The following is a 19,223-nucleotide window of genomic DNA, read 5'->3' as shown; positions in this document are numbered from 1 at the left end:
GGATTTTTTTTATAACAAAAAGTAGAAAATATCATTGTTTTTCAAAATTTTCGGTCTTTTTCCGTTTATAGCGCAAAAAATAAAAACCACAGAGGTGATCAAATACCATCAAAAGAAAGCTCTATTTGTGGGAAGAAAAAGACGCAAATTTCGTTTGGGTACAGCATTGCATGACCGCGCAATTAGCAGTTAAAGCGACGCAGTGCCAAATTGGAAAAAGACCTCTGGTCCTTAGGCAGCATAATGGTCCGGGGCTCAAGTGGTTAACTTGATTGCCCAGTCAGATACTGGTGAGTAAAGCCTCGTACACACGATCGGATTGTTCGCCAACAAAACCGTGGACTTTTGTCCGAAGGGCCTTGGCCCAAACTTGTCTTGCATACACACGGCACACAATTGTTGGCCAACAATCACGAATGTACTGAGGTACTGCATTGATTTTCAGCTCTTTAGCGCCACCCTTTGGGCTCCTTCTGCTAATTTCGTGTTTGTAGAAATTTGGTGAGTGTTGATTCGCGCTTTTCACTTCACGCTTTTCATTTTGCGCTTTTCATTTTGCGTTTTTCATTTCGCACTTTTCATTTCGCACTTTTCATTTCGCACTTTTCATTTTGCGCTTTTCATTTCGTTTCTGAACGGCTGTTAGTCAACCAGACATGTTTCGGAATCGGAGGAGATAACGTGTTATTTATTATTGGCCTTGGAGTTATTGCTTTGACATTTTTGTTTTTTGGTTGAATAATGATTTGATTTGGTATATTTTCTATATTTTTGGATGCATAGAATGCACTTTTTGGTTAAGTTCTATTGGTAGATAGAATGTCTAATTTTATTTGTTTTTTTTTTTTTTAATGCACAATAAAAAAAATTGTGGAGAATAATACTTGGCTATGTGTTTTACTTCAAATGACAGTTTGGGAGTAGGCAGTTACATTTAAAAAAATACAATGTAAAATTGACAAGAGACACCAACATAGTTGTATCTTTGATCTCAAAAACTACAAGATAATGGTGTTGTGGTAATTTGCCCAAATAAAAATAAATAAATAAAAAAAGCATAATAATATTATTCTTGATATCACAAGAAAAAAAAGCTTTTGAAAATTTGTTTGCGATAACTCCATCAGTATCACCAGCAAAGCAGCTTCATTATTATCCCATTAAAGAAGAAGAGAATTGTGCGCTGCATTTGGAGATTTCATAATTTGCCGCGTCACGAATGTTAATTGTCCAATACAAACACTAGTTTACAAGACCGACCGCTTCTGGCTCGTCCTTGCTTCCAAGCATGCATGTTTGTACTTTGGACTTTTGTCCGACGGACTTGTGTACACACGCTCCGAATATCCGACAACACACATTTGTCCACGGAAAATTTTAAAAACCTGCCATCCAACATTTGTCTGCTGAAAATCCGACAACAATTGTCCGATGGAGCGTACACATGGCTGGGTTTACCACCAACAGCCTGTCATCACACATTTCATGTCGGAAAGTCCGATCGTGTGTATGAGACTTAAACCTTCTAATCCAGCAATTAGCTTCCCTGTGCAGATTCACACAGGAAAGCCTTACTTTGAGTCCATTCAAAATTCTCATTTTTAACTGAAGCCCTGATGAACGGGGAGTTCTTTTGACCCTCGAAATGCATTGGTTGTCTTTTAGCACAATAAATGAAATTAGATTCTTTTATCCTTTGGTCTTTTTTAACGTGATGTTACCAAAAATGCACAAAACTGACAAATGACTAACAAAAAAAAAAAATCAAGAAAAAATAGCTAAGACAAGAAGGGGATAAAGGGGTAAAAAAACTAAATAGGGTGAACAAAGGGTTACATAATTGGTAAGGTTGAATGACACCAGTCCATCCAAGGTTAAAAAATAAATTTTACTGAAAGGGAAACTCTTAATTGAGCTACTTAAAGCGGAGTTCCAGCCTCAAAAAAGTTTTTTTTTTAAAAGCCAGCAGCTACAAATACTGTAGCTGCTGACTTTAAATAAGGATACTTACCTGCCCAGGGAGCCCGCGATGTCGGCCTCCCCGAAGCCGATTCGTCCATCGCAGGTGCGGCCATTGCAACTAAGGGAAATCGGCAGTGGAGCCTTCAGGTTTCATAGCCGGTTTTCTACTGCGCAGGTGCTTTCTGAATGGCCTCGTTGACTTCTGGGACACACACAGGTCCCAGAGGGCAACGATGGGGGGGGGGGGGAATCGAGGTAGAAGAGGAAATTACGTACAGTGGAACCTCGGTTTGCGAGCAACGCGGTTTGCGAGCAACGCGGTTAACGAGCGTTTCGCAAACCGAGCACTGTATTTCTAAAAATCCTAACTCGGTTTGCGAGTGTTGTCTCACAAAACTAGCAGGATTCAGGCCAAAAGCGGTCTGCAGTACTGCTTTTGGCCTGAGGTGGGGGACGCCGGAGCTGAGCAGAGCCGAAAGTCGCCGATCGCCGGTGTTCGGAAATGCACGGAAAGGCCCGAGGACAGTTCGGCTGACCTCGGCAAACCTCGGAAAGGCTTGTAAACGGAGGTCCGCCAAAGTGTGCTCAAGCCTTTTCGGCCATTTCCAAGGCTCTCCGGCGCCCCCCACCTCTGGCCGCATGCGGTATTGCATCCCATTGAAGTCAATGTGCAACAAATTATTTTCGTTTCCATTGACTTCAATGGGAAAACCCGCTTTGATATGTGAGTACTCTGGATTACGAGCATACTCCTGAAACGGATTATGCTCGTAATCCGAGGTTCCACTGTACTTCAAAAAATGTGAGAAAATAAAAAAATAAATAAAAATATATGTCCAAAAACGAGGGGGGGCGGGGTAGTCTTTCTTTTAAGACCAACTTGTATTGTTGGGTGGAACTCCACTTTAATTAAATGATGCTTTTTTAAAAAGTCTACAATTTTTTTATTTAGAGGGTGTGTTTTTTAAAATGTATTTATACTAGTTTATTTTCTTCAAGGGTGTATTTATAAAGCAATTAATGTAACTTTCACCAAACATTTACTGGCAGTGGATCAATCACGGTCATTTAAAAAGCATGCACAGCCAAGACTCACCTACACTTAGGCCTCATGCACACTGAACATTTTTACAGCTGCTGTTTTTAGCTTCTGACGTTTTTTTTTCTGCAGTCAATCAACTCCCCATCATGTAATCCTATATGTCCATGCACACACAGGCTGTTATGAGCAGTTTTTGGCATGGGTGTTTTCTAGCTGGAAAACCCCCCCAGAACTAGTGGGTTTTGAGAGGAGTTTTTCAGCTGTAAAAAGGCTCTAACGCTAAAAAAAGCTGAAAACAGCTTACATTTTTTTTAAAAACTGTGAAAAACGCGGCTATTCTATGTTTATACGCGCTTTTGAGCCATAAGTTTTTATGGGAGTATAGTTTTGCAAAAAAAAAGCTAAAAAAAAAATCACAGCTAAAAAAAAAGTCTAAAAAAGCTGAAAAATGCTACTACAAAAACGCTGAAAAATTAATTCTACAGCTACAACTTTCTACAGCTAACGTTACTGGCTTTTTTATAACAGCCAGTGTGCATGAGGCCTAAATGTTTGCTGGTTGCCAGATTAACGCATATTTTGTTTTTGTATTATTTTTCTTTTTCTTTTGTGTATTTCTTTATTTCAGCACTGTCACTTTAGATGTTTCATTACTTTTTTGCACTGTTTTTTTTTCCTATTGTGAAAAAAAACCCCATATAATAATGAGGTCAAGAACAGCTCCAGACGAGAGACTACATTAGCTTAAGGCCGATAAAAATATGTGTCTATTTTTCTACTATTATATACTGTCGGGCGATGCCAGAGGCGAAACCACTGTTCCGAGATATAACTACAGAAAGCTTAACAATCACTGAATGGTTCTAGCCTTCCATACCAATTACCTTATATATGTGCATTTCTAATTGTATCCCCTAATTTTACAAGCCTTTGTCATGCTGTTTTGACTACAATGTGCAGTTGCATCTGCGACATGCGTATTGTGCACTTTTTACCTTTTTTTTCCTTCTCAATAAAAACCAATGTTTAAAAAAAGAACAGCTCCAGGATCGTTTGAAGGAGCTTCCATAACCGAAAGAGCTATTTAAATTAGATTTTTGCAGACATATTGGGGCAATGAAAATTTAGCTTATTCCTACTAATACCTGTTAGGGCTTGTGTATACAGACAAGCGCACAATGTGTTTAGGGACATTCAGCTTCAGTCAAGATTTGCCTGAATTTCTTCTGACTTTCTGAGTCTATTTTCCCTCCCTTCTAGATTGTAAGCTCTAACGAGCAGGGCCCTCTGATCCCTCCTGTATTGAATTGTATTGTAACTGCATAGCTCCCAACTGTCCGATTTCGAGGGACTGTCCCTGATTTGGAGCAATGTCCCTCTGTCCCTCACTCCTCCTCATTTTGGTCTGATCTATATAGATGTATATAAAAAAATGCACTTTTTATCTTTCAAAAAGTGTTTCCCAGCGCTAAACCTTTCACCTGATTTCTAAATTGCTGCATTTGTAAATTCCAAAAGCCAATATAAAGGAATAGTAGTGGTAAAAAAAGCACTTGTGGGTTTAACCAATCTTGTTTTTTGTACAATTCTCCTTTAAGGGGGCGTGGTATGTCGTATGTGTTGTACATCACCGCGTTCTGGCCGGTCGGAATTTGGTGTGAGCATGTGTATGCAAGACAGCTTGAGCGGAATTCCGTCAGAACTCCATCGGAAAAACCTTCAGAGTTTATTCCGACGGGAAAACCGGTCGTGTGTACAGGGCATGAGGGTAAGTTGATCTCACCAGGTAATGTAGGAGCAAGGGGCTCATCTTCTCCTCCAGTGCTGTGTGTCTGATGATGTATTCCACATAGACTTCCTCTTCTGGATCACATGACAGAATGTCCCCTACAGGCTGCAGGCTGAGGTAACTCCTGCTGTCAGAATACAGGGGCATGAGAGTCAAATGCCCATCAAAATTATGTGGGGCATTTAAGTCTGGAAAGTATCTTCTATCTTCTTCCCTGGTCGATGCCTGCAGCAAATAAACATTATTAAGGACACAAAAATACAAAATTCAGAGGCTGCTTCTCAAAATAAAGCTTTATCATCTTTAAAATGTTAGAGTGGGGGAGGCATGGAGTAGGAAGCATGTGTCTCAACAAATATCCTTCTACATTTCCTGCCCTTGCCTCTTACCCACTATCCTGCTTTTTACTACTGGCTTGAGCATACTATTCATTTTTGTTGTGATTATATCCTTCTAAAAGTGCCCTGCACTTGATATCTAAGCCAACAAGACAAAGACAAGGCTTTGAAAGATGGTGGCCCACCCACTCCAGCGTCCGACCAGGCTGCAAATATTACTACCAAGGTTTTAAATGCTATTTCTACCTGCCAGACGACCCTGATCTCAAAGATAAAGGAACTTAAAGTGTTACTAAACCTAAAAAATGTTTTACCTTAATGTATTGTTTGCAAGAAATACACAGGATAACATAACATAAGGGAAAAAGGAACAATTAAGTGAAAGCTTGTCTAAAGAAAAACGTTTTTAGGTTTGACTTGAATGAGTTTAGAGAAGCTGACTCTCTAACTCTGATTCCAGAGTTTTGGAGCAGCTTCTAACGACTGGATATATTGGATGAGACTTACCACCTTTTTACACATTTTTGTCTACATATTCCTTATCTTGCTTTTCCAATTTGGGCTTATATTGTTTTTACATTTACTGGCTCTTTTATGGCTACAACTTTGGAATATTCCTCTAAGTGGTCCTATGTTTAATGCTCAATATGTTCAACTTAAGGATTGCTTATGTTTACTAAAATGTATGCTAATATAAATTGGGGACAGTGTACAGGTGGGTTTGAGTTTTTTTGCTCCGTTCTTTCTGTAGGTATTCTGCTGTCTCCTGCATGCAAGCTGCTAAAGTGATTCTCTTAATTTTCTCTTGTGGCTCTATTTGACCAATGGTTCTCTCCTACTTTTCCTATATTGAACTCCAAAGGTAGTGATTAGGTTAAGCTTGATGTCATATTGTTATTTCTTATAAAACAATAGGCTGGCATTATTGTACTTTTAGAAACTCATATTGAGGGCCATATGCAAAAAAGGTTAAAGGGCCATTGGGTAGCCAGGGCATATCATGCTACCCATACTTCTAACTCCAGACAAGTTTCTATTCTTATCACCAAGGGGGTGCAATCTAAACAACTGGGGCTATTGCTGAGAGGGTAGATACATTTTATGTATGCCTATTCATTTCACATCTCTTTCCTCTTCCTTGCTTATTATGTTCCTCTTCCATATTGTTCCACGGTGGTTAACAATGGTCTTTCATTCACTGCCCAACATCATACTGGTCAGGTGATTTTACTAAAATCAATGATCCTTGTCTGGACAAATGAAACCTGGCAGGAGGGGTACTGATTTGATGGTCCTGCACAAGATTTGGAAGATTAATTGATGAGTTTTCGTTGACAGATGCTTTGCGATATAAATACCCTACCAAAATAGTTTTCTTGTCTTTCTCCATAATGTATTACATTACTTTTTATTGTTTTTGACTGCCTTGTTCCCTTACTTAGAGACATGGGCTGTTATTCCAGACTTCCAATCCAATGGATCACTTGCCATGCTGGATTGAACTGGAGAGCGCCATTAAATCCATGTCTCCAGCCCGGCGACTCAGTCCATTTTGGCTCAACCTGTTGCCAGATCCTGATGTACTTGTAGGTGAATGGGATTCTTTTTCTTTTTTTTTTTTTTTTTGCAAGGAATAAATATACAGCCCCTATACTTTTAGTCTAGAAATCCTTTACATGCATGTACAAACCTACCTTTTTCTCTTATATCAATAGCATTAAACAATCTTCTAAACTCAGGGAACAGCAAGTAGTGTTGCAATTGGACTAATTGGACTAATTGGACTAATTGGATTAACACTTAAATTGCCCAAAAGCCTTCCACTGAGAACATTGCATGCTTTGAACTTCAGACAAGGGTAGTTGAACACTAAAAAAAAAACCCTTCTCGCTGATAAACAGAGGTGAGGAATGTGGTTAACTGTTGGCTCATCTAGCACGGTGACACCAAACCCCTGGTTGTTAAAACCTTACAATCTGCAGAGGGTGACCACATCAGGGACCTTTAACTCATCTCTGAACAAGTTGCAATGTATTCTGTAACCTGCAGTCTACTAAACTTAAATTTGTGGAAAATTGCAGTTGTACAATTTCTTAATTGCATCTCATTTCTGCAGTTAATACCTGAGCAAACTATTTTTTTATTCGATTTCCTTTAGATTTACTTTCTATGTAGTGCAAGGGCTTGATTGCATACACATTGAAAGTGTTTAGGATTGACCTCATATAATATTTTGGTAAATCTAAAGGAAAACTGTACAAGAAAATTGTATAAAGTATGGCCAGCCTTATTGAGACTCTGATGGAAGGGAAAATAGAATTGGCAATTATGCGGCCTGCAAAGACTATTCCTGTAAATTGTGGCTTACCAACTGAATTCTGTGCTATTTATTAAAAGGTTTTAGTTCACAAATTATAAGAAGAATTTAACTCTCGCTTTAATTCTTTCACACTACCCAACTCTTTGAAGCCTTGCTAATCTTAAATCATGTAAAAGCGGGGAATAATGTATCCTCTAGAGCAGTGGTTCTCAACCCTGTTCTCAAGTACTCTCAACAGGCCATGTTTGCATGTTTTTCTTTATCTTGCACAGGTGCTTTAAATCAGAGTCAATGGCTTGGTATTTTGGACAGCTATTTTATCTAAGAGAAATTCCCAAAACATGGCCTGTTAGGGGTACCTAAGGACAGGGTTGAGAACCACTGCTCTAGACTTGAGGAAATAATATGAATACAGTAAAACCTTGGATTGCGAGCATAATTTGTTCCAGAAACATGCTTGTAATCCAAAGCACTTGTATAACAATGCAAATTTCCCCATAGGAAATAATGGAAACTCAAATGATTTGTTCCACAACCATTTATTCATAGGTCCTTTATTTTATAGTACGTATAAAAAGATTATAGCAATGTGACCAGGTTGTGTAACCATAAAATGCCCATCCACAAATGGAAGCCTCCACAAGGGGATTAGAAGCAAAATCCAGCAGGAGCTCCAGAGTATAAAAGAGAAGAGAGGCGGTGTGGCAATATGGTTACATTTAATGAAGGTACAACAATTAGAAACTCACATGGCTGATAATGAAAACAGGCACATCTATGTATGCAGGCACCCGGGGTAAAGCTGTCCACAGACCATCCTCCACACCGCCGACTCTCGCTGCTGTCAGTCTGCAAATGTGACCAGGAGGACTACCCTGCAGTATAGCGATTGAACAGCTTGTGGAGCGCAGCGTGGAAGGGATGACGTCGATAGCGGTGAAGAGGATGGTCTATGTGGACAGCTTTTCCCCGGAGGTCTGCATACTTAGATGTGTCTGTTTTAACCACTTCCTGCCTGGCCTATAGCAAAATGACAGCCGGGCGGTGGTTCAGTTATCCTGACTGGGCGTCATATGATTGGCACCAGTATGTACTAACAGGCATTACTGATGCCCAGCAATGCCACCCATCAGTATCATTAGTGCCACCCATCAGTGACATCAGTGCAACCCATCAGTGCCACCTGTCAGTGCCCATCCATGCCCATCAGTGCCACCTATCATTGCCACCCATAAGTGCCCATCAGTGCCGCCTACAAGTGCCCATCAGTGCCGCCTACAAGTGCCCATCAGTGCCGCCTATGAGTGCCCATCAGTGCCACCTATGAGTGCCCATCAGTGCCACATATCAGTGCCACCTATCAGTGCCCATCAGTGCCATCTATCAGTGCCCATCAGTGCCACCTATCAGTGCCCACCGTCAGTGCCCGTCAGTGCCACCCCATCAGTGCCACCTCAATCGGTGCCCATCAGTGCCGCCTTATCAGTGCCCGTCAGTGCAGCCATATCAGTGCCCATCATTGAAGGAGAAAATTTACTTATTTACAAAAATTTTTAACAGAAACAAAGAAAAACTTGTTTTTTTTAAATTTTCGGTCTTTTTTTATTTGTTGCGCAAAAAATAAAAATCCCAGAGGTGATCAAAAACCACCAAAAGAAAACTCTATTTGTGGGAACAAAATTATAAAAAATTTGTTTGGGTACAGTGTAGCATGACCGCGCAATTGTCATTCAAATTGCGACAGAGCTGAAAGCTGAAGATTGACTTGGGCAGGAAGGTGTCTAAGTGCCCGGTATTGATGTGGTTAATCATCAACCATGTGAGTTGCTAAATGTTGTACCTTCATTAAATGTAACCATATTGCTACACTTAGAGGCGCCTCTCTTCTCTCCTATAGCCAGTTGTGACAGGACGCTACTTGTATATCAAGACATCGCTTGTTTATCAAGTCAAAATTTTTTAAAAAATTTTGCTTGTCTTGTAAAACGCTCTCAAACCAAGTTACTCTCAAACCAAGGTTTTACTGTAATAGTAAATAATAAAACACAATGTCCATCACTGAAAATGGTGCCTGTAATTAGCTTTTGTACTCACTGTTAAGTATACGTTGTCCACCCAGCTTTTGGTATTGTTCAGCCTAAAAGCAGCACGTCCATTGCCATCTGTAATCAGAGTGTGTTTGGAGGTCGTATTTCCATCTTGGCAGGTAAGGGTAACTTTCTGGGCAGGAACAGGGATTCTCTGTTCATTGAGTACTTCTACCTGAAGCAACACATAATTGATCAATTACAAATTTTCCATCAAAGTCAGTAGCATGGAAGTGTTTAAGGGTAGACTAAGGCAGACAAATGTCATAGATGGCTAAGCAATGTTCCATGCATTGGGTACTGCTGTAACACTCGTTCATGGTTTGCATGACTTTACATTCATCATAAGTGATAGGCAGTGATAGGATCAAAGATTGATGGCGAAAGAGTCATGGGATAGTTCTCAAAATCCCATGCAGCAATCCGAACAAATAATTTCAAAGCCCGCTGACTTACTTTTCAAAGTTTAGATCCTCATGCCGCGTACACACGAGCGGACTTTCCAGCAGACTTGGTCCGGCGGACAATTCGATCGTGTGGGGGCTCCAGCAGACTTTTTTTCCCCAAAAGTCCGACGGACCTAGAAATAAAACATGTTTCAAATTTTTCCGACGGACTTGAGTCCGGTTGAAATATCCGCTCGTCTGTATGCTAGTCTGACGGACTAAAACCGACGCTAGGGCAGCTATTGGCTACTGGCTATCAACTTCCTTATTTTAGTCCGGTCGTACGTCATCACGTTTGAATCAGTCGGACTTTGGTGTCATCGTGTGTAGGCAAGTCTGTTCAATAGCAAAGTCTGTCGGAAGTCCGCCACAAGTCCGTCGGATAGACCGTCGGACCAGTTCGGTCGAAAAGTCCGCTCGTGTGTACACGGCATTAGTGAACCCTGTAGTTTATATCCTCTATTTCAATATTTGTTTATTGGAGAGATTTTACATAGACAAATACAATACACAAGAAATATTTGAAGTTCCAATGTTCAAAGAGAACACTTGCATACGCCTTTGTACAAGTTACAGTTAGAGGAAAAAAGTATTTGATCCCCTGCTGATTTTGTACATTTGCCCACTGACAAAGAAATGATCAGTCTATAATTTTGATGGTAGGTTTATTTTAACAGCGAGAGACAGAATAACAAAAAAAAATATCCAGAAAAACAGATTTCAAAAAAGTTATGACTTGATTTGCATTTTAATGAGTGCAATAAGTATTCTATACAGGTAACAAGCTGAGATTAGGAGCACTCTCTTAACTGCTTGCCAACCAGCCGCCATCACTATAAAGCGGCAGGTTGGCTCTCCTGCGCGAATCACCGTAGCCGTACGGCGGCACGCGCTCATACCTGCTGCAGGAGGGTGCCCACGGGTTGAGCACACTTGATGTCCCGCAACCGCCCATTACAGAGGCAGAACTGTGATCTGCCTTTGTAAATAAGGCAAATCCCCATTCTGACAGGGGACATGACAAAGATCTACTGCTCCCAGTCATGGGGAACAGTGATCTCTGTCATGTCTCCGGCAGCCCATCCCCCCTACAGTTAGAACACACCCAGGGAACACACTTAACCCCTTGATCGCCCCCTAGTGTTAACCCCTTCCCTGCCAGCGTCACTTTTACATTGATCAATGCATTTTTATAGCTCTGATCACTATAATAATGTCACTGGTTTCAAAAAAGTGTTTTTTGGATATGTATTACAGCAAAAAGTAAAAAAAAAATTATTTTCCAAAATTTCGCTCTTTGTTTATAGCACAAAAAAAAAACGCAGAGGTGATCAAACACCACCAAAAGAAAGCTCTATTTGTGGAAAAAAAAGGACATAAATTTTGTTTGGGTACAGCGTCACACGACCGCACAATTATCAGTTAAAGCGACGCAGTGCCGTATGGCAAAAAATGGCCTGGTCATTAAGGGGGCAAATTCTTCCGGGGCTGAAGTTGTTGTCCTAATCTCAGTTTGTTACCTGTATAAAAGACACCTGTCACAGAAGCAATCAATCAGATTCCAATCTCTCCATCACGGCCAAGACCAAAGAGCTGTCCAAGGATGTCAGGGACAAGATTGTAGACCTACACAAGGCTGGAATGGGCTACAAGACCATCACCAAGCAGCTTGGTGAGAGGGTGACAACAGTTGGTGTGATTATTCGCAAATGGAAAAAAAACAAAATAACTGTCAATCTCCCTCTGTCTGCTGCTCCATGCAAGATCTCACCTTGTGGAGTTTCAATGATCATGAGAACGGTGAGGAATCAGCCCAGAACTACACAGGAGAATCTTGTCAATGATCTCGAGGCAGCTGGGACCATAGTCACCAAGAAAACAATTGGTAACACGCTATGCTTGAAGGACTGAAATCCTGCAGCGCCCGCAAGGTCCCCCTGCTTAAGAAAGCACATGTACAGGCCCGTCTGAAGTTTGCTAATGAAAATCTGAATGATTCAGAGGAGAACTGGGGGAAAGTGTTGTGGTCAGATGAGACCAAAATTGAGCTCTTTGGCATCAACTCAACTCACCATGTTTGGAGGAGGAGGAATGCTGCCTATGACCCCAAGAACACCATCCTCACCGTCAAACATGGAGGTGGAAACATTATACTTTGGGGGTGTTTTTCTGCTAAAGGGACAGGACAACTTCACCGCATAAAAGGGACAATGGACGGGGCCATGTACCGTCAAATCTTGGGTGAGAACCTCCTTCCCTCAGCCAGGGCATTGAAAATGGGTCATTGATGGGTATTCCAGCATGACATTGACCCAAAACACATGGCCAAGGCAACAAAGGAGTGGTTTAAGAAGAAGCACATTAAGGTTCTGGAGTGGCCTAGCCAGTCTCCAGACCTTAATCCCATAGAAAATATGTGGAGGAAGCTGAAGGTCCGAGTTACCAAACGTCAGCCTCAAAACTTTAATGATTTGGAGAGGATCTGCAAAGAGGAGTGGGACAAAATCCCTCCTGAGATGTGTGCAAACCTGGTGGGCAACTACAAGAAATGTCTGACCTCTGTGATTGCCAACAAGGGTTTTGCCACCAAGTACTGTTTTGCGAAGGGATCAAGTACTTATTTCACTCATTAAAATGCAAATCAATTTATAATTTTTGAAATGCGTTTTTTTTTTAATTTTTTTGCTTTTATTCTATCTCTCAATGTTAAAATAAACCTACCATTAAATTACAGACTGATCATTTCTGTCAGTGGGCAAACGTACAAAATCAGCAGGGGATCAAATACTCACTGTATCTAATAACAAATGTGGAAATGTGTCTGCGTTTCTTCCCCCCCGGGAGTCCTGTGACACATGGAGCCCATCCCTGAGTATACATAGGCAAATTCGCGATCGGTGCTACAATAGGAATGTCTTGTCATAACAAAATACTATGATCTAAAACACTACCATGATCAGATTGATGTTAAAAAGGAACGCATATGTAATTTTAATTTAACACGTACCCGCGGCCATCTCCTCACAATAAAATGAAATGCACATAAAAAAACATGTCATAAAAACAAGCATATCCATAAATACCCCTATCTATCAGAAATAAAACAGTTGAGATCAAACTCAACGTTTAACCCCCTAGGGACAGCTCCCCTGGTTTCATGGATCCATAGGGACTCCCGCTGGCTCAACTGCCTTATGTAATTACCCCCTCTCCAGTGTTTAGTAACTTTTTCTAAGCCCCAAAATTGTAATTTACAGCAGTTGAGCCAGCGGGAGTCCCTATGGATCCATGAAACCAGGGTAGCTGTCCCTGGGGGGTTAAACGTTGAGTTTGATCTCAACTGTTTTATTTCTGATAAATAAGGATATGGATATGCTTGTTTTTATGACATTTTTTTATGTGCATTTCATTTTATTGTGAGGAGATGACCGCGGGTACGTGTTAAATTAAAATTACATATGCGTTCCTTTTTAACATCAATTTAATCATGGTAGTGTTTTAGATCATAGTATTTTGTTATGACAAGACATTCCTATTGTTGCACCGATCGGTGTCCCCTCAGATGAATTTCACCGGTGTCTAGACGGATTTCCGCTTCCGGTCTCGTTTTACCTACTTTGCTGACAGTCGGCTTCTATTTAAGGCTCCCGGGTGACTCTTTGGCTCCACCCTCGCTGACGAAGTCCTATTGGATGTAACGCCACGTACGGGGGCGGAGCTTCACTACACACGTCACCCGCTGCCATCTCATCAGCTGTTCAATCGGAACAGGCTATTTTTATAGCTGATTCATTAGTGCTACTGTGCCGTTGCTTTTTAAGTTTTGCGCCATTGTTGACGCTTGTGTTTTTTACCCAATAAATCTACCACCTTATGGTATACGCTTAGATTTTTGCTCTCTTTTTTGTGGGCTGCTGCATTCCCCTGACCATACATCTCTTTGGAGCCATTATCCATATCTTCTTTTCGGAGTCTCGTCTGATGGTGTGGAATTGGATGTCCAGAGTAGCTAATGAGTGCTGACCCGTTTCTGAGCTGATACATGCGTGTATGACCTCCTATAATAAGAAGTCCACCCTATCTGGTAAGCACATTTGTGTACCTATGGTGGAAGATATTGTCACTGTTTATAGAAGCCTGTGTTCCCCTCTCTGCACATGAGGAATCTACTCTTCTGTTTTATGTCTCTACATGTTATGGACTTTTTATATCTACATGCGCTGCACTAACATTGTTTTTTGAATAGTTTCGTAGGATTTGTGATTGCCTATAAGTGTTCAGCTTGCATATAAGTGTTAACAGTTTGCGCTGATTGTTCCCATTTACATATTTCATTGTTTTATCACTATTCTATCAGCTGCATTCATGGAAGTTTTTTCTTTCTTAGATATAAGAGAAGTTAAACTTAATAAAGTTTTCTCTAATACTCAGTCTGCTAATATGTCAGATGTCCTGTCCACCAGCTTTAGAAAACTAGGTTATCTTTTTGAAAAAAAGATCAAAGCATGGTGGGACATTGCGTCCTTTGAACAGTATACTAAAAGTAAATTAGTGCCCAGAAGACTTAGGTGGGATGTTCCCCCCAATGATGGTCTTACTGATGATGAATCTATACAAGAATGGTACCAGTTTTTTAATAATAGAGGTCAGGAGTTGATTGACTTCTTACTCATTAGAAAACGTAAAAAAATGCTGCTACTGGATAAACAAATTTCAGAACTTAAGAGCTTATTAGAACCCCTACAAAACTCTCCTGATTTCTTGAGGTTATCTGGTGAATTAAAAAACAAAATGGTAAAATGGGATACAGAGGTACAAGAGAAGAAAAGAAACAAGTTCATCAGGGATTCTGGTGATTTCTCTAGGGGAGAGGTTTTTAAGTGGCAATCTAGGATGCAGACCCCAGAATCTGCACCTGTAACTTCCACTCAACCGACCTCTAATGTACCATCATTGGTTAATCCGAGAACCCAAAAGCAATCATCCCAGCGCCGGCCCCTCCCCTCCCAAGGAGGTGTCCCCAGACATTTTACCCATCCCAATAAACGTGGAAGAGGTAATTCTTCGAGGGGGGCGCAAATAGGGTTAACCACTACCAGCATCCACCTCCCCATGATCATATTCATAGAAGTGACAACTGGGGGCCTCCTCGTCCCCCTAGAAGTAGGAACCCTAGTAACATGACCAATAGGGACCGTTATCCATATCCTGAACAGGATTCATATTATGGAGACCAGGATCATCTGTATGATAGAGCTCCTTTACTCATGAACAATAGATTTACCCCTCTGTTCAAAGATGACACTTATTACCAAAATGATTTTTTAGAGAATCCCAAGCCGTATTGGCCGGACCCAGGGAACCACACACCAATGGGAAACAGACAAGGGGGCAAAAGAAGGCAAAGAGAGGGAGAAGAGCTGGACGGAAAACAAAAAAGACAAAAGTCCCATTAGGCACGGGCATTTATAACATCAGTGGTATAGATCTTTCAGAGGACGAATTGAGAGTCCTGGACAAGGGCCTCAAATTTGCTCCGGTTTGTAATTTTAGCAAGTTCAAAACCTATATTAGTTTACAAAAATTTGTCAGTACCCCTAACATTAGGAGATATTTTCTCTCTAAACCTGGAGAAAGGTCTGCTCGTACGGGGTCTACAGTTATCTCTAATACTCATTCCAACTTGGCCAATAAGTCAGTTTTCAACCCTCCCAAGAATGACCATAGACATATAGAGGTCTTTAAGAATATGGTCATTGGTGATTTGGAAGAGATGAAAACCAAAAGAGTAGGAGACCCCTCCTTCTTTAAAAAAGGAAAAGAACAAGGATATAGTCATCCACCCCGCCGATAAGGGGGGAAGCTTGGTTATTATGAGCAAATCCTATTACAAAGGAGAAATGGACCGCTTACTATCTGACAGGAACACTTATCAAGTGTTGAGCCATGACCCTATTACTCGATTCAAAGAGGAGTTGGATTCTTTGATCTCCTTGGGTAAAACTTGGGGAGTTTTAAACAAAAAGGAATCAATGTACCTCAGTCCGAGTGCTTGCAGAAGACCCATCATGTATTTTTTACCTAAGATACATAAAAATCTTCAGTCACCTCCGGACAGGCCCATGGTAAACGGTATTGATTCTGTTTCAGCACGATTAGGCCAGTACATAGATTATTTTTTGAAACCCCTAGTATCTACCATGAGAGCGTTCCTAAAGGACACTAAACACATTATACAAATAGTGGAAAGGATACCCTGTAAAGAGAGAAGCCTATTGATAACAGCTGACGTTAGCTCACTGTACACCATAATTGGCCATTCTGATGCCATGCATTCTGTACAGTGGGCCTTAGATAGATCCGACCTATCTCCCCAGCTTAAAGAATTCCTTTTAAAAGCTCTTGATTTCTGCTTAACCAGAAATTGTTTCTGGTATGACGGAAAATTCTTTTTGCAAACACTCGGAGTGGCTATGGGCGCTCGTTTTGCGCCGAGTGTCGCGAATATTTTTATGGCACTTTGGGAAGAGGATTTTGTCTTTGGTAGCAGGCCAACACAGCTGGTCTGCTATCAAAGATACATTGATGACGTCTTTATGATATGGGAGGGAGACCTCATCAGCCTCCAACTGTTCATGTCCTGTCTCAACGGTAACACCAAAAACATTTGCTTGTTTTGGAATGTGGATGTCTCTAGCATTGCCTTCCTTGACTTGGAAATTTTTAAACAGGATAATCTCTTTAGAACCAGGAACTATTTTAAGCCAACTGACAGAAATGGCTATATCCCCTTGGATAGCTGCCATCACAGGTCTTGGCTACAAAATATCCCCAGAGGGCAGTTTATCCGCCTTCAGCGGAATTGTACTCTGGACAATGATTATTATTCACAAGTTAATGTGTTGGCAGAAAGGTTCTTACAAAAGGGATACACTAAAGAAGAGATTGAGAAAGTGGGCAATATGGACCGATCTACTTTGGTTGCCGATTTAGTTAGGAATAAAAAGAAAGAAGGTTCTGAATATCGAATCATTTTGGATTACAACATTCAACACAAGAAATTTTAAAAAATTATCCTGAGATATTGGGATATTTTGAAAAAAGACAATATCTTAGGCCCAACCCTTCCAGCTCGTCCCAGGTTTATCTACAGAAGACCACCAACCTTGAGGGATATCCTAGCCCCCAGTGTGGTGGACCCTCCTGTGGTTAAAGAAAATAGACCCTTTAGTTTTATGCCTGGGTTTTACGCATGCGGTAAATGCCCAGCATGCAGGCAATGCAGACATAATATCAAGAAAAGGAAGAAATTTATTGCTGCTGCCACCAACAGAACTTATCAAATAAAGAATCTGATTACATGCGACACTGTAAGGGTGGTATACATGTTACAATGCGATTGCAGACTTCAATACGTGGGGAGGACCTCGAGACCCATGGGAGTCCGCATAGCAGAACATGTCAGTAATATCAAAAGAGGCGTTAAGACACACAATGTGTCAAAACATTTTAGGATTTTTCACAACAGGGATCCATGTAAATTACAATTTTGGGGCTTAGAAAAAGTCACTAAACAGTGGAGAGGGGGTAATTACATAAGGCAGTTGAGCCAGCGGGAGTCCCTATGGATCCATGAAACCAGGGTAGCTGTCCCTGGGGGGTTAAACGTTGAGTTTGATCTCAACTGTTTTATTTCTGATAAATAGGGGTATTTATGGATATGCTTGTTTTTATGACATGTTTTTTTTATGTGCATTAAATTTTATTGTGAGGAGATGGCCGCGGGTATGTGTTAAATTAAAATTACATATGCGTTCCTTTTTAACAACAATCTGATCATGGTAGTGTTTTAGATCATAGTATTTTGTTATGACAAGACATTCTTATTGTGGCACCGATCGGTGTCCCCTCAGATGAATTTCATCGGTGTCTAGACAGATTTCCGCTTCCGGTCTCGTTTTACCTACTTTGCTGACAGTCGGCTTCTATTTAAGGCTCCCGGGTGACTCTTTGGCTCCACCCTCGCTGACGAAGTCCTATTAGATGTAACGCCGCGTACGGGGGCGGAGCTTTACTACACACGTCACCCGCTGCCATCTCATCAGCTGTTCGATCGGAACAGGCTGTTTTTATAGCTGATTCATTAGTGCTTTTTAAGTTTTGCGCCGTTGTTGGCGCTTGTGTTTTTTACCCAATAAATCTACCACCTTATGGTATACGCTTAGATTTTTGCTCTCTTTTATGTGGGCTGCTGCATTCCCCTGACCATACATCTCTTTGGAGCCATTATCCATATCTTCTTTTCGGAGTCTCGTCTGATGGTGTGGAATTGGATATCCAGAGTGGCTGATGAGTGCTGACCCATTTCTGAGCTGATACATGCGTGTATGACCTCCTATAATAAGAGGTCCACCCTATCTGGTAAGCACATTTGTGTACCTATGGTGGAAGATATCGTCATTGTTTATAGAAGCCTGTTTTCCCCTCTCTGCACATGAGAAATCTTCTCTTCTGTTTTATGTCTCTACATGTTATGGACTTTTTATATCTACATGCGCTGCACTAACATTGTTTTTTTAATAGTTTCGTAGGATTTGTGATTGCCTATAAGTGTTTAGCTTGCATATAAGTGTTAACAGTTTGCGCTGATTGTTCCCATTTACATAGGTCAAGACAAAGTCACCACCTAAGAACAGACATCCTGGCAATGTTGATTAAGCTCATCATCTCACCCCTCATTATCATTGCTCCCCGTTTACAAACATCACAAGTTACCAGCCCTAATAGTCGCTGCATTTGTTGTGGAAAGTCATTGCCTGCCAAGCTAGTATGTCAAATCTGCCTGAAACAAGCACTATACAGCCCTGCAAGGACCTCAAGATGAAGAGAGCCTATCTAGAGATCCCACATGGGGTGTCACACTAGTGAAGTGGACCAGTCACGACTGCAAATATTACCAATGTTAATGATACTGGTTATTATGTACTTAATGCACTAGTTTATTTTGTATGGACAAAGTTGTACTTTACCCAGCATGGAGTTATTTTCAATGCATTGTCCACTCATACGTCGATGCACGACGTACAATGTTCAATTGTACAATGTATACTCTGTGAAAATTAATAAAAAATTATTGAAGAAAAAAAAAGATGAAGAGAGCCTGCTAAAAGCCAGAACAGTCACCGTTCAAAGCGCAGACATACAGGCAACATTAATCAATGGTATTAACTCATCTCTCA

At 40.9% G+C, this 19,223-nt stretch overlaps 1 protein-coding gene across 1 annotated transcript in view; it reads right to left on the bottom strand.

The window, feature by feature from the left end:
- Positions 1-19,223, bottom strand: part of LOC141105655 (alpha-2-macroglobulin-like) — a 145,259-nt gene that overhangs the window by 86,256 nt on the left and 39,780 nt on the right. The window contains exons 11-12 of the mRNA XM_073595632.1: positions 9,546-9,713; positions 4,788-5,018 (exon numbers count right to left, since the gene is read on the bottom strand). Coding sequence (XP_073451733.1) covers positions 4,788-5,018; positions 9,546-9,713 — 399 coding nt within the window. The remainder of the gene's footprint in view (positions 1-4,787; positions 5,019-9,545; positions 9,714-19,223) is intronic.

Source organism: Aquarana catesbeiana, linkage group LG08, assembly GCF_042186555.1.
Source record: "Aquarana catesbeiana isolate 2022-GZ linkage group LG08, ASM4218655v1, whole genome shotgun sequence".
In the NCBI taxonomy this organism is placed as follows: domain Eukaryota; kingdom Metazoa; phylum Chordata; class Amphibia; order Anura; family Ranidae; genus Aquarana; species Aquarana catesbeiana.
This window is presented reverse-complemented; position numbering and strand designations above follow the sequence as displayed.